General features: G+C 36.7%; 1 protein-coding gene across 1 annotated transcript in view; it reads right to left on the bottom strand.

Annotated features, from left to right (window-relative positions):
- Positions 1 to 22,789, bottom strand: part of LOC143227964 (putative carbonic anhydrase-like protein 2) — a 109,841-nt gene extending 87,052 nt beyond the window's left edge. Inside the window, exons 1-2 of the mRNA XM_076459315.1 lie at positions 22,690 to 22,789; positions 19,692 to 19,828 (exon numbers count right to left, since the gene is read on the bottom strand). Coding sequence (XP_076315430.1) covers positions 19,692 to 19,828; positions 22,690 to 22,789 — 237 coding nt within the window. The remainder of the gene's footprint in view (positions 1 to 19,691; positions 19,829 to 22,689) is intronic.
- Positions 22,790 to 23,849: the final 1,060 nt, after the last annotated feature.

Below are 23,849 nucleotides of genomic sequence, written 5' to 3'. Positions count from 1 at the left end.
TAATTCATCCACATCATACCACTGGTTACATCTAGTTTCTTAATGTAACTCATCCACAACATGCCACTAGTTACATCTAGTTTCCTAATGTAACTCATCCACAACATACCACTGGTTACATCTAGTTTCCTAATGTAACTCACCCACAACATGCCACTGGTAACATCTAATTTCCTAGTGTAACTCATCCACATCATACCACAGGTTACATCTAGTGTTCTAATGTAATTCATCCACATCATACCACAGGTTACATCTAGTGTCCTAATGTAATTCATCCACATCATACCACTGGTTACATCTAGTTTCCTAATGTAACTCATCCACATCATACCACTAGTTACATCTAGTTTCATAATGTAACTCATCCACAACATACCACTGGTTACATCTGGTTTCCCGGTGTAATTCACCCACATCATACCACTGGTTACATCTAGTTTCCCAATGTAACTCATCCACAACATACCACTGGTTACATCTAGTTTCCCAATGTAACTCATCCACATCATACCACTAGTTACATCTAGTTTCCTAATGTAACTCATCCACAACATACCACTGGTTACATCTGGTTTCCCGGTGTAATTCACCCACATCATACCACTGGTTACATCTAGATTCCCAATGTAACTCATCCACAACATACCACTGGTTACATCTAGTTTCCCAATGTAACTCATCCACATCATACCACTGGTTACATCTAGTTTCCTAATGTAACTCATCCACAACATACCACTGGTTACATCTAGTTTCCTGGTGTAATTCATTCACATCATACCACTGGTTACATGTAGTGTCCTAATGTAATTCATCCACATCATACCACTGGTTACATCTAGTTTCCTAATGTAACTCATCCACAACATACCACTGGTTACATCTAGTTTCCTGGTGTAATTCATTCACATCATACCACTGGTTACATGTAGTGTCCTAATGTAATTCATCCACATCATACCACTAGTTACATCTAGTTTCCTAATGTAATTCATCCACATCATACCACTTGTAACATCTAGTTTCCTAGTGTAACTCATCCACAACATACCACTGGTTACATCTAGTTTCATAATGTAACTCATCCACATCATACCATTGGTTACATCTAGTTTCCTAATGTAACTCATCCACATCATACCACTGGTTACATCTAGTTTCATAATGTAACTCATCCACATCATACCATTGGTTACATCCAGTTTCCTAGTGTAACTCATCCACATCATACCACTGGTTACATCTAGTTTCCTAGTGTAACTCATCCACATCATACCACTAGTTACATCTAGTTTCCTAGTGTAACTCATCCACAACATACCACTGGTTACATCTAGTTTCCTAATGTAACTCATCCACAACATACCACTGGTTACATCTAGTTTCCTAGTGTAACTCATCCACAACATACCACTGGTTACATCTAGTTTCCTAGTGTAACTCATCCACAACATACCACTGGTTACATCTGGTTTCCTAATGTAACTCATCCACAACATGCCACTAGTTACATCTAGTTTCCTAATGTAACTCATCCACAACATACCACTGGTTACATCTAGTTTCCTAGTGTAACTCATCCACATCATACCACTAGTTACATCTAGTTTCCTAGTGTAACTCATCCACATCATACCACTGGTTACATATAGTGTCCTAATGTAATTCATCCACATCATACCACTGGTTACATCTAGATTCCTAATGTAACTCATCCACATCATACCACTGGTTACATCTAGTTTCATAATGTAACTCATCCACATCATACCATTGGTTACATCTTGTTTCCTAGTGTAACTCATCCACATCATACCATTGGTTACATCTAGTTTCCTAATGTAACTCATCCACAGCATACCACTGGTTACTTCTAGTTTCCTAATGTAACTCATCCACAACATACCACTGGTTACATCTAGTTTCCTGATGCAACTCATCCACAACATACCACTGGTTACATCTAGTTTCCTAATGTAACTCATCCACAACATACCACTGGTTACATCTAGTTTCCTAATGTAACTCATCCACAACATACCACTGGTTACATCTAGTTTCCTAGTGTAACTCATCCACAACATACCACTGGTTACATCTAGTTTCCTAGTGTAACTCATCCACATCATACCACTGGTTACATCTGGTTTCCTAATGTAACTCATCCACAACATACCACTGGTTACATCTAGTTTCCTAATGTAATTCATCCACATCATACCACTGGTTACATCTAGTTTCCTAGTGTAACTCATCCACAACATACCACTGGTTACATCTAGTTTCCTAGTGTAACTCATCAACAACATACCACTGGTTACATCTAGTTTCCTAATGTAATTCATCCACATCATACCACTGGTTAGATCTAGTTTCCTAGTGTAACTCATCCACATCATACCACTGGTTACATCAAGTTTCCTAGTGTAACTCATCCACATCATACCACTGGTTACATCTAGTTTCCTAATGTAACTCATCCACAACATACCACTGGTTACATCTAGTTTCCTAATGTAACTCATCCACAACATGCCACTGGTTACATCTGGTTTCCTAATGTAACTCATCCACATCATACCACTGGTTACATCTGGTTTCCTAATGTAATTCATCCACATCATACCACTGGTTACATCTAGTTTCCTAATGTAACTCATCCACAACATACCACTGGTTACATCTGGATTCCTGGTGTAATTCATCCACATCATACCACTAGTTACATCTAGTTTCCTAGTGTAACTCATCCACATCATACCACTGGTTACATCTAGTGTCGTAATGTAATTCATCCACAACATGCCACTGATTACATCTAGTGTCCTAATGTAATTCATCCACATCATACCACTGGTTACATCTAGTTACCTAATGTAACTCATCCACAACATACCACTGGTTACATCTGGTTTCCTGGTGTAATTCATCCACATCATACCACTGGTTACATCTAGTTTCCTAATGTAACTCATCCACATCATACCACTAGTTACATATAGTTTCCTAATGTAATTCATCCACATCATACCACTGGTTACATCTAGTTTCCTAGTGTAACTCATCCACATCATACCACTAGTTACATCTAGTTTCCTAATGTAACTCATCCACAACATACCACTGGTTACATCTAGTTTCCTAATGTAATTCATCCACAGCATACCACTGGTTACATCTGGTTTCCTAGTGTAACTCATCCACAACATACCACTGGTTACATCGAGTTTCCTAGTGTAACTCATCCACATCATACCACTAGTTACATCTAGTTTCCTAATGTAATTCATCCACACCATACCACTGGTTACATCTAGTTTCCTAGTGTAACTCATCCACAACATACCACTGGTTACATCTATTTTCCTAATGTAACTCATCCACAACATACCACTGGTTACATCTAGTTTCCTAGTGTAACTCATCCACAACATACCACTGGTTACATCTAGTTTCCTAGTGTAACTCATCCACATCATACCACTAGTTACATCTAGTTTCCTAATGTAATTCACCCACATCATACCACTGGTTACATCTAGTTTCCTAATGTAACTCATCCACATCATACCACTGGTTACATCTGGTTTCCTAATGTAACTCATCCACAACATACCACTGGTTACATCTAGTTTCCTAATGTAATTCATCCACATCATACCACTGGTTACATCTAGTTTCCTAGTGTAACTCATCCACAACATACCACTGGTTACATCTAGTTTCCTAGTGTAACTCATCAACAACATACCACTGGTTACATCTAGTTTCCTAATGTAATTCATCCAAATCATACCACTGGTTACATCTAGTTTCCTAGTGTAACTCATCCACATCATACCACTGGTTACATCTAGTTTCCTAGTGTAACTCATCCACATCATACCACTGGTTACATCTAGTTTCCTAGTGTAACTCATCAACAACATCCACTGGTTACATCTAGTTTCCTAATGTAATTCATCCACATCATACCACTGGTTACATCTAGTTTCCTAGTGTAACTCATCCACATCATACCACTGGTTACATCTAGTTTCCTAGTGTAACTCATCCACAACATACCACTAGTTACATCTAGTTTCCTAATGTAATTCATCCACAACATACCACTGGTTACATCTGGTTTCCTAATGTAACTCATCCACAACATACCACTGGTTACATCTGGTTTCCTAATGTAACTCATCCACAACATACCACTGGTTACATCTAGTTTCCTGGTGTAATTCATCCACAACATACCACTGGTAACATCTAGTTTCCTAATGTAACTCATCCACATCATACCACTGGTTACATCTAGTTTCCTAATGTAACTCATCCACAACATACCACTGGTTACATCTGGTTTCCTAATGTAACTCATCCACAACATACCACTGGTTACATCTGGTTTCCTAATGTAACTCATCCACAACATACCACTGGTTACATCTAGTTTCCTAATGTAATTCATCCACAACATACCACTGGTTACATCTAGTTTTTTAGTGTAACTCATCCACATCATACCACTGGTTACATCTAGTTTCTTAATGTAACTCATCCACAACATACCACTGGTTACATCTAGTTTGCTGGTGTAACTTATCCACAACATACCACTAGTTATATCTAGTTTCCTAGTGTAACTCATCCACATCATACCACTGGTTACATCTAGTTTCCTAATGTAACTCATCCACAACATACCACTGGTTACATCTGGTTTCCTAATGTAACTCATCCACAACATACCACTGGTTACATCTAGTTTCCTAATGTAACTCATCCACAACATACCACTAGTTACATCTAGTTTCCTAATGTAATTCACCCACATCATACCACTGGTTACATCTAGTTTCCTAATGTAACTCATCCACATCATACCACTGGTTACATCTGGTTTCCTAATGTAACTCATCCACAACATACCACTGGTTACATCTAGTTTCCTAATGTAATTCATCCACATCATACCACTGGTTACATCTAGTTTCCTAGTGTAACTCATCCACAACATACCACTGGTTACATCTAGTTTCCTAGTGTAACTCATCAACAACATACCACTGGTTACATCTAGTTTCCTAATGTAATTCATCCACATCATACCACTGGTTACATCTAGTTTCCTAGTGTAACTCATCCACATCATACCACTGGTTACATCTAGTTTCCTAGTGTAACTCATCCACAACATACCACTAGTTACATCTAGTTTCCTAATGTAATTCATCCACAACATACCACTGGTTACATCTAGTTTCCTAATGTAACTCATCCACAACATACCACTGGTTACATCTGGTTTCCTAATGTAACTCATCCACAACATACCACTGGTTACATCTAGTTTCCTAATGTAACTCATCCACAACATACCACTGGTTACATCTGGTTTCCTAGTGTAACTCATCCACATCATACCACTGGTTACATCTAGTTTCCTAATGTAACTCATCCACAACATACCACTGGTTACATCTAGTTTCCTAATGTAACTCATCCACAACATACCACTGGTTACATCTGGTTTCCTAGTGTAACTCATCCACATCATACCACTGGTTACATCTAGTTTCCTAATGTAATTCATCCACAACATACCCCTGGTTACATCTGGTTTCCTAGTGTAACTCATCCACATCATACCACTGGTTACATCTAGTTTCCTAATGTAACTCATCCACAACATACCACTGGTTACATCTAGTTTCCTAATGTAATTCATCCACAACATACCACTGGTTACATCTAGTTTCCTAGTGTAACTCATCCACTACATACCACTGGTTACATCTAGTTTCCTAATGTAACTCATCAAAAACATACCACTGGTTACATCTAGTTTCCTAATGTAATTCATCCACATCATACCACTGGTTACATCTAGTTTCCTAGGGTAACTCATCCACATCATACCACTGGTTACATCTAGTTTCCTAGTGTAACTCATCCACAACATACCACTAGTTACATCTAGTTTCCTAGTGTAACTCATCCACAACATACCACTGGTTACATCTAGTTTCCTAGTGTAACTCATCAACAACATACCACTGGTTACATCTAGTTTCCTAATGTAATTCATCCACATCATACCACTGGTTACATCTAGTTTCCTAGTGTAACTCATCCACATCATACCACTGGTTACATCTAGTTTCCTAGTGTAACTCATCCACAACATACCACTAGTTACATCTAGTTTCCTAATGTAATTCATCCACAACATACCACTGGTTACATCTAGTTTCCTAATGTAACTCATCCACAACATACCACTGGTTACATCTGGTTTCCTAATGTAACTCATCCACAACATACCACTGGTTACATCTAGTTTCCTAATGTAACTCATCCACAACATACCACTGGTTACATCTGGTTTCCTAGTGTAACTCATCCACATCATACCACTAATTACATCTAGTTTCCTAATGTAACTCATCCACAAATATACCACTGGTGACATCTAGTTTCCTAATGTAACTCATCCACAACATACCACTGGTTACATCTGGTTTCCTAGTGTAACTCATCCACATCATACCACTGGTTACATCTAGTTTCCTAATGTAATTCATCCACAACATACCACTGGTTACATCTGGTTTCCTAGTGTAACTCATCCACATCATACCACTGGTTACATCTAGTTTCCTAATGTAACTCATCCACAACATACCACTGGTTACATCTAGTTTCCTAATGTAATTCATCCACAACATACCACTGGTTACATCTAGTTTCCTAGTGTAACTCATCCACTACATACCACTGGTTACATCTAGTTTCCTAATGTAACTCATCAAAAACATACCACTGGTTACATCTAGTTTCCTAATGTAATTCATCCACATCATACCACTGGTTACATCTAGTTTCCTAATGTAACTCATCCACATCATACCACTGGTTACATCTAGTTTCCTAGTGTAACTCATCCACATCATACCACTGGTTACATCTACTTTCCTAATGTAACTTATCCACAACATACCACTGGTTACATCTGGTTTCCTAATGTAACTCATCCACAACATACCACTGGTTACATCTGGTTTCCTAATGTAATTCATCCACAACATACCACTGGTTACATCTAGTTTCCTAATGTAACTCATCCACAACATACCACTGGTTACATCTGGTTTCCTAGTGTAACTCATCCACATCATACCACTGGTTACATCTAGTTTCCTAATGTAATTCATCCACAACATACCACTGGTTACATCTGGTTTCCTAGTGTAACTCATCCACATCATACCACTGGTTACATCTAGTTTCCTAATGTAACTCATCCACAACATACCACTGGTTACATCTAGTTTCCTAATGTAACTCATCCACAACATACCACTGGTTACATCTGGTTTCCTAATGTAACTCATCCACAACATACCACTGGTTACATCTGGTTTCCTAATGTAATTCATCCACAACATACCACTGGTTACATCTAGTTTCCTAATGTAACTCATCCACAACATACCACTGGTTACATCTGGTTTCCTAGTGTAACTCATCCACATCATACCACTGGTTACATCTAGTTTCCTAATGTAATTCATCCACAACATACCACTGTTTACATCTGGTATCCTAGTGTAACTCATCCACATCATACCACTGGTTACATCTAGTTTCCTAATGTAACTCATCCACAACATACCACTGGTTACATCTGGTTTCCTAATGTAACTCATCCACAACATACCACTGGTTACATCTGGTTTCCTAGTGTAACTCATCCACAACATACCACTAGTTACATCTAGTTTCCTAGTGTAACTCATCCACATCATACCACTGGTTACATCTAGTTTCCTAATGTAACTCATCCACAACATACCACTGGTTACATCTGGTTTCCTAATGTAACTCATCCACAACATACCACTTTTTACATCTGGTTTCCTAATGTAACTCATCCACAACATACCACTGGTTACATCTAGTTTCCTGGTGTAATTCATCCACAACATACCACTGGTTACATCTAGTTTTTTAGTGTAGCTCATCCACATCATACCACTGCTTACATCTAGTTTCCTAATGTAACTCATCCACAACATACCACTGGTTACATCTAGTTTCCTGGTGTAATTCATCCACAACATACCACTGGTAACATCTAGTTTCCTAATGTAACTCATCCACATCATACCACTGGTTACATCTAGTTTCCTAATGTAACTCATCCACAACATACCACTGGTTACATCTGGTTTCCTAATGTAACTCATCCACAACATACCACTGGTTACATCTGGTTTCCTAATGTAACTCATCCACAACATACCACTGGTTACATCTAGTTTCGTGGTGTAATTCATCCACAACATACTACTGGTTACATCTAGTTTTTTAGTGTAGCTCATCCACATCATACCACTGGTTACATCTAGTTTCTTAATGTAACTCATCCACAACATACCACTGGTTACATCTAGTTTGCTGGTGTAACTCATCCACAACATACCACTAGTTATATCTAGTTTCCTAGTGTAACTCATCCACATCATACCACTGGTTACATCTAGTTTCCTAATGTAACTCATCCACAACATACCACTGGTTACATCTGGTTTCCTTATGTAACTCATCCACATCATACCCCTGGTTACATCTGGTTTCCTAATGTAATTCATCCACATCATACCACTGGTTACATCTAGTTTCCTAATGTAACTCATCCACAACATACCACTGGTTACATCTGGTTTCCTGGTGTAATTCATCCACATCATTCCACTAGTTACATCTAGTTTCCTAGTGTAACTCATCCACATCATACCACTGGTTACATCTAGTGTCGTAATGTAATTCATCCACAACATGCCACTGGTTACATCTAGTGTCCTAATGTAATTCATCCACATCATACCACTGGTTACATCTAGTTTCCTAATGTAACTCATCCACAACATATTACTGGTTACATCTGGTTTCCTGGTGTAATTCATCCACATCATACCACTGGTTACATCTAGTTTCCTAATGTAACTCATCCACATCATTCCACTAGTTACATCTAGTTTCCTAATGTAATTCATCCACATCATACCACTGGTTACATCTAGTTTCCTAGTGTAACTCATCCACATCATACCACTAGTTACATCTAGTTTCCTAATGTAACTCATCCACAACATACCACTGGTTACATCTGGTTTCCTAGTGTAACTCATCCACAACATACCACTGGTTACATCTAGGTTCCTAATGTAACTCATCCACAACATACCACTGGTTACATCTAGTTTCCTAGTGTAACTCATCCACATCATACCACTGGTTACATCTAGTTTCCTAATGTAACTCATCCACATCATACCACTGGTTACATCTAGTTTCCTAATGTAACTCATCCACATCATACCACTGGTTACATCTAGTTTCCTAATGTAACTCATCCACAACATACCACTGGTTACATCTAGTTTCCTAATGTAACTCATCCACAACATACCACTGGTTACATCTAGTTTCCTGGTGTAATTCATCCACAACATACCACTGGTTACATCTAGTTTTTTAGTGTAGCTCATCCACATCATACAACTGGTTACATCTAGTTTCCTAATGTAACTCATCCACAACATACCACTGGTTACATCTAGTTTCCTGGTGTAATTCATCCACAACATACCACTGGTAACATCTAGTTTCCTAATGTAACTCATCCACATCATACCACTGGTTACATCTAGTTTCCTAATGTAACTCATCCACAACATACCACTGGTTACATCTGGTTTCCTAATGTAACTCATCCACAACATACCACTGGTTACATCTAGTTTCGTGGTGTAATTCATCCACAACATACCACTGGTTACATCTAGTTTCCTGGTGTAATTCATCCACAACATACCACTGGTAACATCTAGTTTCCTAATGTAACTCATCCACATCATACCACTGGTTACATCTAGTTTCCTAATGTAACTCATCCACAACATACCACTGGTTACATCTGGTTTCCTAATGTAACTCATCCACAACATACCACTGGTTACATCTAGTTTCGTGGTGTAATTCATCCACAACATACCACTGGTTACATCTGGTTTCCTAATGTAACTCATCCACAACATACCACTGGTTACATCTAGTTTCGTGGTGTAATTCATCCACAACATACTACTGGTTACATCTAGTTTTTTAGTGTAGCTCATCCACATCATACCACTGGTTACATCTAGTTTCCTAATGTAACTCATCCACAACATACCACTGGTTACATCTAGTTTCCTGGTGTAACTCATCCATAACATACCACTAGTTATATCTAGTTTCCTAGTGTAACTCATCCACATCATACCACTGGTTACATCTAGTTTCCTGGTGTAATTCATCCACAACATACCACTGGTTACATCTAGTTTCCTAATGTAACTCATCCACAACATACCACTGGTTACATCTAGTTTCCTAGTGTAACTCATCCACATCATACCACTAGTTACATCTAGTTTCCTAGTGTAACTCATCCACAACATACCACTGGTTACATCTAGTTTCCTAGTGTAACTCATCCACATCATACCACTGGTTACATCTAGTTTCCTAATGTAACTCATCCACAACATACCACTGGTTACATCTAGTTTCCTAATGTAACTCATCCACAACATACCACTGGTTACATCTGGTTTCCTAGTGTAACTCATCCACATCATACCATCGTAGTTAATTTACAATGAAATATATTTTTCGTAATGTTCTTTATTTACATGGTTCAAGTGTCCTTAGTCAAACTAAAACAATATTAAATGTCACGTGTGGACAGTTCCAGCTCGCCTCTCGGAGCTTTTTGAGGAATCAATGATTTACCGACTACATCACGGAGTTCGATTTTTCAGGCTGTAAGTTCAAGTTATAAACACGCTATTAAAGCCCTCAACTCAAATGAGAACCAAGGAATGTCTGGTGACAACCAGCATGGATGAATTTTACTTACTTTACGTTAGATAGAGAACCGTACTCTCAGGTCTCCTTAAGAACCATCGGGTCAGATATTATCGAGAACTACACTTGCAGGTTTTGTTGAGAACCATCGGGTCAAGTCTCGTCGAGAACTATACAGGCAGATTAAAAAACCATTGGGTCAGATCATATAGAGAACCGTCGTGTCGGCTCTTTCGATACATTTTGTGCGTATTTCAGTATTTCAAATCTATATGTTTACATGTCTTGGTGTCTTTTCATAGCGTGTCTGTTTCACTATTTCACTCAGTAACAAAACAGTAGAAAAGGAGAAACTTGTTATTCGTCACAAAATCATGTTTACATATTTTATAAAAGTAGCTACTTATCGTTTCTACGGATTGCTACAGACAACAACGAACAACGAGCCACTGTTTGTTTGTTTTTGAATTTCGCACAAAGCTACTCGAGGGCCATCTGTGCTAGCCGTCCCTAATTTAGCAGCGTAACACTAGAGGGAAGGCAGCTAGTCATCACCACCCACCGCCAACTCTTGGGCTACTCTTTTACCAGCGAATAGTGGGATTGACTGTAACAGTATAACGCCCCCACGGCTGAAAGGGCGAGCATGTTTGGCGCGACGGGGGTGCGAACCCGCGACCCTCAGGTTACGAGGTCGCACGCCTTAACACGCTTGGCCATGCCGGGCCGAACGAGCCACTACATAAATTTTAAAATGTGAAAATACTTTCATTTATTAATCATCAGAGAAACGACCAGGATATCAAAGAGCTTAGTATTATAATTAAGGAACATTTCATCCGTCACTGTGAGACTACTGGAGTAACGGACATTTTGTGTCTTGAAACGAGATCTTGTACCAAGTAAGAGTCGGTACGTGTTTAATTGGTCTAGTTAAACCTGGGTTATTAATAAAAGAAAACACAAAACTTAGATTCAACATCACAAACAAACATATAATTAGTGCACAAACAGTTAGACAGTATTCAAATAATTCTTCTTATCCGGCCAACTGGAAAACACTCGTAATCATCTATAGTTTCCAGGAAATATTTACTTAAAATGGCGGAGAGAAAAAAAAGTTATTCACAGCATCACTAGGGTTAGATTCCGAGTGTTAAGGGCCTTAAACAGTGATCATAAACAACTATTTACGTCATTAAAGTTAGATTCCAAGAGCGAAGGACTTCATATAGTAACGAGAGTTGGATTCCATGAGATATAAGTTCTATATTACAGATGATAACCCAGGAACAACTAGTATGTCTATAACATTAGGTTATGACAGTTGTGTACTCCAGAAGGTGTTTAGCTAGAGTCATTAAATAAACATTCTACAGAATCTCTATACTTGATGAATAGTGTATTATTAGAATACTGAATAGAGACTGTAGTTGTTTTTGGTAAATAGTGTATTATTAGAATACTGAACAGAGACTGCAGTTGTTTTTGGTAAATAGTGTATTATTACAACAATGGATAGTGACTGTAATTGTTTTTGGTAAATGGTGTATTATTACAACAATGGATAGTGACTGTAGTTGTTATTGGTAAATAGTGTATTATTACAACAATGGATAGTGACTGTAATTGTTTTTGGTAAATGGTGTATTATTACAACAATGGATAGTGACTGTAGTTGTTATTGGTAAATAGTGTATTATTACAACATTGGGTAGTGACTCTAGTTGTTTTTGGTAAATAGTGTATTATTACAACAATGGATAGTGACTGTAGTTGTTATTGGTAAATAGTGTATTATTACAACAATGGGTAGTGACTGTAGTTGTTATTGGTAAATAGTGTATTATTACAACAATGGATAGTGACTGTAGTTGTTTGTGGTAAATAGTGTATTATTACAACATTGGGTACTGACTCCAGTTGTTTTTGGTAAATAGTGTATTATTACAACAATGGATAGTTACTGTAGTTGTTTTTGGTAAATAGTGTATTATTACAACAATGGATAGTGACTGTAATTGTTTTTGGTAAATGGTGTATTATTACAACAATGGATAGTGACTGTAGTTGTTATTGGTAAATAGTGTATTATTACAACATTGGGTAGTGACTCTAGTTGTTTTTGGTAAATAGTGTATTATTACAACAATGGATAGTGACTGTAGTTGTTATTGGTAAATAGTGTATTATTACAACAATGGATAGTGACTGTAGTTGTTTTTGGTAAATAGTGTATTATTACAACAATGCATAGTGACTGTAGTTGTTATTGGTAAATAGTGTATTATTACAACAATGGGTAGTGACTGTAGTTGTTTTTGGTAAATGGTGTATTATTACAACAATGGATAGTGACTGTAGTTGTTTTTGGTAAATGGAGTATTATTACAACAATGGATAGTGACTGTAGTTGTTATTGGTAAAGAGTGTATTATTACAACATTGTGGAATGACTCTAGTTGTTTTTGGTAAATAGTGTATTATTACAACAATGGATAGTGACTGTAGTTGTTATTGGTAAATAGTGTATTATTACAACAATGGATAGTGACTGTAGTTGTTTTTGGTAAATGGTGTATTATTACAACAATGGATAGTGACTGTAGTTGTTATTGGTAAAGAGTGTATTATTACAACAATGGGTAGTGACTGTAGTTGTTTTTGGTAAATGGTGTATTATTACAATAATGGATAGTAACCCTACTTGTTTTTGGTAAATGGTGTATTATTACAACAATGGATAGTGACTGTAGTTGTTATTGGTAAAGAGTGTATTATTACCACAATGGGTAGTGACTGTAGTTGATTTTGGTAAATGGTGTATTATTACAACAATGGATAGTGACTGTAGTTGTTATTGGTAAATAGTGTATTATTACAACATTGGGTAGTGAGTCTAGTTGTTGTTGGTAAATAGTGTATTATTACAACAATGGATAGTTACTGTAGTTGTTTTTGGTAAATAGTGTATTATTACAACATTGGGTAGTGACTCCAGTTGTTATTGGTAAATAGTGTATTATTACAACAATGGATAGTGACTGTAGTTGTTTTTGGTAAATAGTGTATTATTACAACAATGGATAGTGACTGTAATTGTTTTTGGTAAATGGTGTATTATTACAACAATGGATAGTTACTGTAGTTGTTATTGGTAAATAGTGTATTATTACAACAATGGATAGTGACTGTAGTTGTTTTTGGTAAATAGTGTATTATTACAACAATGGATAGTGACTGTAATTGTTTTTGGTAAATAGTGTATTATTACAACAATGGATAGTGACTCTAGTTGTTATTGGTAAATAGTGTATTATTACAACAATGGGTAGTGACTGTAGTTGTTTTTGGTAAATGGTGTATTATTACAATAATGGATAGTAACCCTACTTGTTTTTGGTAAATGGTGTATTATTACAACAATGGATAGTGACTGTAGTTGTTATTGGTAAAGAGTGTATTATTACCACAATGGGTAGTGACTGTAGTTGATTTTGGTAAATGGTGTATTATTACAACAATGGATAGTGACTGTAGTTGTTATTGGTAAATAGTGTATTATTACAACATTGGGTAGTGAGTCTAGTTGTTGTTGGTAAATAGTGTATTATTACAACAATGGATAGTTACTGTAGTTGTTTTTGGTAAATAGTGTATTATTACAACATTGGGTAGTGACTCCAGTTGTTATTGGTAAATAGTGTATTATTACAACAATGGATAGTGACTGTAGTTGTTTTTGGTAAATAGTGTATTATTACAACAATGGATAGTGACTGTAATTGTTTTTGGTAAATGGTGTATTATTACAACAATGGATAGTTACTGTAGTTGTTATTGGTAAATAGTGTATTATTACAACAATGGATAGTGACTGTAGTTGTTTTTGGTAAATAGTGTATTATTACAACAATGGATAGTGACTGTAATTGTTTTTGGTAAATAGTGTATTATTACAACAATGGATAGTGACTCTAGTTGTTTTGGTAAATAGTGTATTATTACAACAATGGATAGTGACTGTAGTTGTTATTGGTAAATAGTGTATTATTACAACAATGGGTAGTGACTGTAGTTGTTTTTGGTAAATAGTGTATTATTACAACAATGCATAGTGACTGTAGTTGTTAATGGTAAATAGTGTATTATTACAACAATGGGTAGTGACTGTAGTTGTTTTTGGTAAATGGTGTATTATTACAACAATGGATAGTGACTGTAGTTGTTATTGGTAAAGAGTGTATTATTACAACATTGTGGAATGACTCTAGTTGTTTTTGGTAAATAGTGTATTATTACAACATTGGGTAGTGACCCAGTTGTTATTGGTAAACAGTGTATTATTACAACAATGGATAGTGACTGTAGTTGTTTTGGTAAATAGTGTATTATTACAACAATGGATAGTGACTTGTAATTGTTTTGGTAAATGGTGCATTATTACAACAATGGATAGTGACTGTAGTTGTTATTGGTAAATAGTGTATTATTACAACAATGGATAGTGACCGTAGTTGTTTTTGGTAAATAGTGTATTATTACAACAATGGATAGTGACTGTAATTGTTTTTGGTAAATAGTGTATTATTACAACAATGGATAGTGACTCTAGTTGTTTTGGTAAATAGTGTATTATTACAACAATGGATAGTGACTGTAGTTGTTATTGGTAAATAGTGTATTATTACAACAATGGGTAGTGACTGTAGTTGTTTTGGTAAATAGTGTATTATTACAACAATGCATAGTGACTGTAGTTGTTAATGGTAAATAGTGTATTATTACAACAATGGGTAGTGACCGTAGTTGTTTTGGTAAATGGTGCATTATTACAACAATGGATAGTGACCGTAGTTGTTATTGGTAAAGAGTGTATTATTACAACATTGTGGAATGACTCTAGTTGTTTTGGTAAATAGTGTATTATTACAACAATGGATAGTGACCGTAGTTGTTATTGGTAAATAGTTTATTATTACAACAATGGATAGTGACTGTAGTTGTTTTTGGTAAATGGTGTATTATTACAACAATGGATAGTGACTGTAGTTGTTATTGGTAAAGAGTGTATTATTACAACAATGGGTAGTGACTGTAGTTGTTTTCGGTAAATGGTGTATTATTACAATAATGGATAGTGACCCTAGTTGTTTTTGGTAAATGGTGTATTATTACAACAATGGATAGTGACTGTAGTTGTTATTGGTAAAGAGTGTATTATTACAACAATGGGTAGTGACTGTAGTTGTTTTTGGTAAATGGTGTATTATTACAATAATGGGTAGTGACTGTAGTTGTTTTTGGTAACTGGTGTATTATTACAACAATGGATAGTGACTGTAGTTGTTATTGGTAAATAGTGTATTATTACAACATTGAGTAGTGACTGTAGTTGTTATTGGTAAATAGTGTATTATTAGAATACTGAACAGACACCGTAGTTGTTTTTGGTAAACAGTGTATTATTACAACAATGGATAGTGACTGTAGTTGTTATTGGTAACTAGTGTATTATTACAACATTGGGTAGTAACTATAGTTGTTTTGGTAAATGGTGTATTATTACAACAATGGATAGTGACTGTAGTTGTTATTGGTAAAGAGTGTATTATTACAACAATGGGTAGTGACTGTAGTTGTTATTGGTAAATAGTGTATTATTACAACAATGGATAGTGACTGTAGTTGTTATTGGTAAATAGTGTATTATTACAACAATGGGTAGTGACTGTAGTTGTTATTGGTAACAGTGCATTATTACAACAATGGATAGTGACCGTAGTTGTTTTTGGTAAACGGTGTATTATTACAACAATGGCAGTGACCGTAGTTGTTTTGGTAAATGGTGCATTATTACAACAATGGATAGTGACCGTAGTTGTTATTGGTAACAGTGCATTATTACAACAATGGGTAGTGACCGTAGTTGTTATTGGTAAATAGTGTATTATTACAACAATGGGTAGTGACTCCAGTTGTTATTGGTAAATAGTGTATTATTACAACAATGGGTAGTGACTCCAGTTGTTATTGGTAAATAGTGTATTATTACAACAATGGGTAGTGACTGTAGTTGTTATTGGTAAATAGTGTATTATTACAACAATGGATAGTTACTGTAGTTGTTTTTGGTAAATAGTGTATTATTACAACAATGGATAGTGACTGTAGTTGTTATTGGTAACAGTGCATTATTACAACAATGGGTAGTGACCGAGCTGTTTTGGTAAATAGTGTATTATTACAACAATGGGTAGTGACCGTAGTTGTTATTGGTAAATAGTGTATTATCACAACAATGGATAGTGACTGTAGTTGTTTTTGGTAAATAGTGCATTATTACAACAATGGGCAGTGACCCTGAGTTGTTTTGGTAAACAGTGTATTATTACAACAATGGGTAGTGACCGTAGTTGTTATTGGTAAACAGTGTATTATTACAACAATGGATAGTGACCGTAGTTGTTTTTGGTAAATAGTGTATTATTACAACATTGGGTAGCGACTCGAGTTGTTTTTGGTAAATAGTGTATTATTACAACAATGGGTAGTGACTGTAGTTGTTTTTGGTAAATAGTGTATTATTACAACAATGGATAGTTACTGTAGTTGTTTTGGTAACAGTGTATTATTACAACACTGGGTAGTGACCTGAGTTGTTTTTGGTAAATAGTGTATTATTACAACAATGGGTAGTGACTGTACTTGTTATTGGTAAATAGTGTATTATTACAACAATGGCTAGTGACTGTAGTTGTTTTTGGTAAATAGTGTATTATTACAACAATGGGTAGTGACTGTAGTTGTTATTGGTAAATAGTGTATTATTACAACAATGGATAGTTACTGTAGTTGTTTTTGGTAAATAGTGTATTATTACAACATTGGGTAGCGACTCGAGTTGTTTTTGGTAAATAGTGTATTATTACAACAATGGGTAGTGACTGTACTTGTTTTTGGTAAATAGTGTATTATTACAACAATGGGTAGTGACTGTAGTTGTTTTTAGTATATATTGTTATTGTTGTGATTTGTCACGTGTATTAATAATATCAGTTTTATTGTTGTGTATTTTTCGGGTTACCTTGTACACTACATGGTGACATAACTATCATCTAGTCATTAAATCAATGTGTCATTGTTGTACAAGTCATCACATAAGTCCTGGTAACTGTTACGTCACTAGATACCTAACCACCCGTAAGATTTATTATCGTGTTACTTTATAGATAACTTATGGACAGTAATGGTTTGCATATGTTTGAATTTATTGAAATGAGAACATTTTATTATTGCTATTCATAAGGACTTATGTAAATATGACCGAGGGAGTGATGCTTTTTAGTTTGTCAATACCCAGCCATATGAATAAGATATACTCCCTGAGAATTATGCAAGACGTCTTATGATATAAGCTAAGTGGCAGCTGTAATTAGTTCTATGACGCCGAATTGAACATTGCGAACAAACAAGGTCTTAAAATACGATATATAACTTGTGTTCAATTAATTTTCGAAGCACAGAAAGATTTCAAATTAAGGAAAGTCTCGCTAATGAAAGTAGTGGACCTGAATATTCTCAATGTTGAACATATACACTAGGAACTATGGTTAACAAGCAGATTATTGAAAGATATTTAGAAAATGGAAATTTAAATACAATCTACTGATAATAATATTGTATTATTATTATATTATATATTATATTATATTTACTGTTTATTTGAACTGGACAATGCTCATGTCAAAGATGCTAATGTTTTGAAGCAAAATTAGCAGATTGAGGGTTAGATTAATGTACTGATAAATAATCAGATAATGAGGCCATTCATCGTGACATACCAGTTTGTGAGATATGAAGGAGACGAAAAGCCAAATCTTTGTAGCTTTTACAGATATATGATTTGGATAAATATAAGAGGGAATGACTAGTTTTAATTAAAGTTTTTCATTAGGTGGTGGCCCAGCATGGCCAGGTGGATTAAGGCGTTCGACTCGTAATCTGAGGGTCGCGGGTTCGAATCCCTGTCGCACCAAACATTTGGAGTCGTTATAATGTAACGATGAATCCCACTATTCATTGGTAAAAGAGTAGCCCAAGAGTTGGCGGTAGGTGGTGATGACTACCTGCTAAATTAGGGAAGGCTAGCGCAGATAGCCCTCGTAGCTTTGCGCGAAATTCAAAACAAATAAACAAACACTAGGTGGTTGGTTGGTTTTTGAATTTTGCGCAAAGATACACGAGGACTATCTGCGCTAGCCGTCCCCAACTGAGCAGTGTAAGACTAGAGGGAAGGCAGCTACTCATCACCACCGACCGCCAACTCTTGGAGTACTCTATTTATCAACGAATAGTGGAATTGACCGTCAGATTATAACGCCCCCCACGACTGAATGGGCGAGCATGTTTGGTGCGACGGGGACTCACTAGGTGATTGGCAAGTTTTGAAATTACTTTTTCTGGAGAAGTGGTCACTTTTTAAAATGTTTCCTAGGTAACCAGTCAATTTAAATCCTAATGTGTGGTCAGTTTTTAAGGTCTTTCTATGGGCGAGTTTGAACATTAGAAACGATTGGATCGCTGGAAACTCAGTTTATTTTGACAAAACAAAAATATTATAAAAAAGTAAATAGGTTTTACCAGCATAAGTTTTAAAGTCATAACTGGGATACTCAACAACAGCACGAGGTTGTCAGGTGCGTCCACTGGGATTAGATTTCAATTCTGAAATGTTTATTATTGTTATAATACGGTGTTTAAACGAATGTTACACTCACTCTGCTGTTCTCCACGTGGATGGGTCTTAAATGAGGGTCAAACAACAATATCGATGGATCAATATCTACAGGTGACTGTCGACGACCCATGTTACACAAACTCCACTCTGGATTCAGAAGTCCCCAATAGGTAGGCCCTAAATAGAAAGAATTATACATAACAGAGATCCATATAGCTAATAATTCAATATGGATTAAAAAAAATACCACTAGGTAGGCCATAGATAGAAAGAGTTACATATTATCTACAAATCACATTACATAAACTCTATTATGGATTTAGAAAAATCCGCTCTGGATTAAGAAAATCTTGGTAGATAGGCCCTGTTTAGAAATAAAGTTCGTGTGTAAGTGACGACCCACGTCACCCAAGCTTCACTTTGAATTCAAAAGATCCCAGAAAGTTGCTCCAAGATAAAATAAACGAATTATAACTTTATTCAAAGAACATTTTGATCGGTGAGTTTATTTTGAATTTTGCGCAACTCTACACGAAGGCTATCTGAGCTAGTCATCCATAATTTAGCAGTATAGGAAAGCAGCTAGTCACCACCACCCACCGCCAACTCTTGGACTACTCTTCCACCAACTAATAGTTGGATTGACAATCACTATATACGCCCCAACGGCTGAAAGGGCAAGCATGTTTAGTTTGACGAGGATTCGAACCCCCGACCCTTGGATTACAAGGCGAGTGCCTTAACCACCTGGCCATGTCGAGCCGATCATTAAGCGAGGAAATGTTTCTCATGTAATTTCTTATTCTATCAAACTTCAATATATGATCACGTGTTCGATGTAATTGTGATAAAAACTCCACGTGACCGTTTTCGAGAATATTTTATTTTTCCTCGTGATCTCTTAAAAAACGTTATATTGTTGTATTTCTTCAGGAACATTTCACAAACAAACGTAAAATATCGTGACGTTAAAAACAAACAAGAGAGAAAACAGAATAATCACAAGATGAGAAATTTTTTATAACCCGTACACTTACGACTTACGAAGATATTTGTTCCGATAAACCCTCAACTTATCGGTTTGTTTGGTAATACACACATATATCTCAAGGCAATAGCTTTCGTTTGTTTGTTTGTTTTCGAATTTCGCACAAAGCTACTCGAGGGCTATCTGTGCTAGCCGTCCCTAATTTAGCAGTGTAAGAATAGAGGGAAGGCAGCTAGTCATCACCACCCACCGCCAACTCTTGGGCTACTCTTTTACCAACGAATAGTGGGATTGACCGTCACATTATAACGCCCCCACGGCTGAAAGGGCGAGTATGTTTGGTGTGACGGGGATTCGAACCCGAGACCTCCCCAGATTACGAGTCGCACGCCTTAATCCACCTGGCCATGCCGGGCCACAGAGGAAAGAAAATAAGCGAGCAGCACCTGCCGCCACTAGTGCTTTGTCAGCCTTTGAACCGAATATCGGGATTGACTGTCATTTTAATAACTTTCATTCACAGTTTTAAGTAAGTGCAGAGACGAGTTGAAGCAATCGTGACGTGAATGTTGGACCTCAGAACACGCAGCCCTAGGCGATAGTCACGACTCCACGTCTGCCTTTAAACCAAGTTTCAAGAAAGAACGTTTTGTCCTATAAAACGGAACAAACGTGTCTGGAAAACAAAACTTCCTTGGTATAGAATATCCAAGACAAAAAATGAGTCTTTATAAAAAATTGTATTTTTTCTTTTGGCGAAAGTTTCTTTCTTTAATTCGTGTAAATCTAAGAAACTATCGATTTGTAATACGTTCTGTCCAAAACCAAGCAAATTTTCTTCTCAAACGTGTATGATAGCACTCGACGTCTATGGTATTAAATAAGCAACGAAAATGAACTTCCATATTCATGTTCTTCAAACGTCTGCGCACATCTGATGAACTTCCATATTCATGTTCTTCAAACGTCTGCGCATATCTGATGTTTCATTTGTTTCTCCGCTTTTGAAACTCATGTGAGTGTTTTATTATTCCGCAGAGACAGATTAATTTACAGACATATACGAATGTGTAATAGTAAAAACGGAACTGCGCATGGCTAGAACGCAAACGATCCCGTTTGACGAGTTAGTAAACATTTTAAAAACTGTATTACTCGGGGGAAAAGAAAGATCTTTGATCATAGGATAACGACAGTTTCACGTGACATTCTTCACGTTCGAGACAGGCGCTCTTGTTAAATTTTGGTAAATAAACTGCGAGGATTTTTCCCATTTTCTGTAAGACGTAACCAGTTAATTAAAGAAATATGTTAAGAGCTCGCGAGGGCTAACTTGCACGTGATAATGAAAATATCGAACTTACAGTATCTATCAAACAAAATTATTATTCGACCTAAATAACCTCTAATGTCTGGTTCTGACAGAAGCAAATTCGACTCGCAGCTGTTGATTCATTTAATTATTAAAACTTACATTGTCTAACGTTTGGTGTTTTACATTTGTTGTTATCTAAAATTAGTCCTTGGTTTTAGAAACTCTATCTCTTCAAAATAAGAGCTAATTCGTGGGATTAATTTTCTTTTGGAATAATAGGGTCATTTTTCTTTGGAATAAGGGTAACAACTGATAGAGAAGTGTTAGAGATGTGGACTGTGTCGTCAATATGAATTTGTGTTTCCAAGGAAACCAGTGGCATCAAAGTCAACGTGATAAAAATGATAAAACATGTAAAGAAGGAAACAGAGATATCTCAGGACAACGTAGCGTATTGTCAGGGGCCCGGCACGGCCAAGCGTGTTAAGGCGTGCGATTCGTAATTCGAGGGTCGCGGGTTCGCATCCCGGTCACTCCAAACATGCTCGCCCCTTTCAGCCGTGGGGGCGTTATAATGTTACGGTCAATCCCACTATTCGTTGGTAAAAGAGTAGCCCAAGAGTTGGCGGTGGGTGGTGATGACTTATCTCTAGTCTTACACTGCTAAATTAGGGACGGCTAGCACAGATAGCCCTCGAGTAGCTTTGTGCGAAATTCAAAAACAAACAAACAAACCAAACGTATTGTCAGATAAAGGACACAGTGACTTATATTCCGGTAGAGGGCACTGTGATGAATGAGCCGGTAGTGTGACATATGAGATATTATGGTGCATAGTCACGTAACAGATGTGTTGATACGTCGCTAGGTAGATGATTCTGTAGTAAGCAGTTCTTTAGGAGGTTTTTTGATATATGGTCATGTAAATTCAGTGTGATATGTGCTCAGGTAAGTTCAGTGTGATGTGTGGTAAGCGAATAACACTGTGATATATGGTCAGGTAAGTTCAGTGTGATGTGTGGTCAGCGAATAACATTGTGATATATGGTCAGGTAAGTTCAGTGTGATGTGTGGTCAGCGAATAACACTGTGATATATGGTCAGATGAAGGACGCTTCAGTAATGGTGACGTAAAGGACACTGCAGTATATGGTAAAATGGAGGACCATGTGATAGGTGAATATATAAATTATAACGTGAAAATATGCCAGGTAAAGAACAATGTGACACGTGGTCAGGTAAAGTGAACTGTGACACGTGGTCAGGTAAAGTGAACTGTGACACGTGGTTAGGTAAAGAGAGCTGTGACACGTGGTTAGGTAAAGAGAACTGTGACATTTTGTCAGGTAAAGAGAACTGTGACACGTGGTCAGGTAAAGAGAATTGTGACATGTGTTCAAGTAAAGGGAACTATGACATGTGGTCAGGTGAAGAGAACTGTGACATGTGTTCAAGTAAAGGGAACTATGACATGTGTTCAAGTAAAGGGAACTATGACATGTGGTCAGGTAAAGAGAATTGTGACATGTGTTCAAGTAAAGGGAACTATGACATGTGGTCAGGTGAAGAGAACTGTGACATGTGTTCAAGTAAGGGAACTATGACATGTGGTCAGGTGAAGAGAACTGTGACACGTGTTCAAGTAAAGGAACCATGACATGTGGTCAGGTGAAGAGAACCGTGACATGTGTCCAAGTAAAGGAACCATGACATGTGGTCAGGTAAAGAGAACTGTGACATGTGGTCAGGTGAAGAGAACTGTCACACGTGGTTAGGTAAAGAGAACTGTGACATTTTGTCAGGTAAAGAGAACAGTGACACGTGGTCAGGTAAAGAGAACTGTGACATGTGTTCAAGTAAAGGGAACTATGACATGTGGTCAGGTGAAGAGAACT

Source organism: Tachypleus tridentatus, chromosome 10, assembly GCF_004210375.1.
Source record: "Tachypleus tridentatus isolate NWPU-2018 chromosome 10, ASM421037v1, whole genome shotgun sequence".
Classification (NCBI taxonomy): domain Eukaryota; kingdom Metazoa; phylum Arthropoda; class Merostomata; order Xiphosura; family Limulidae; genus Tachypleus; species Tachypleus tridentatus.
The sequence above is the reverse complement of the archived record's forward strand: the minus strand, read 5'-3'. Positions and strand labels throughout refer to the sequence as shown.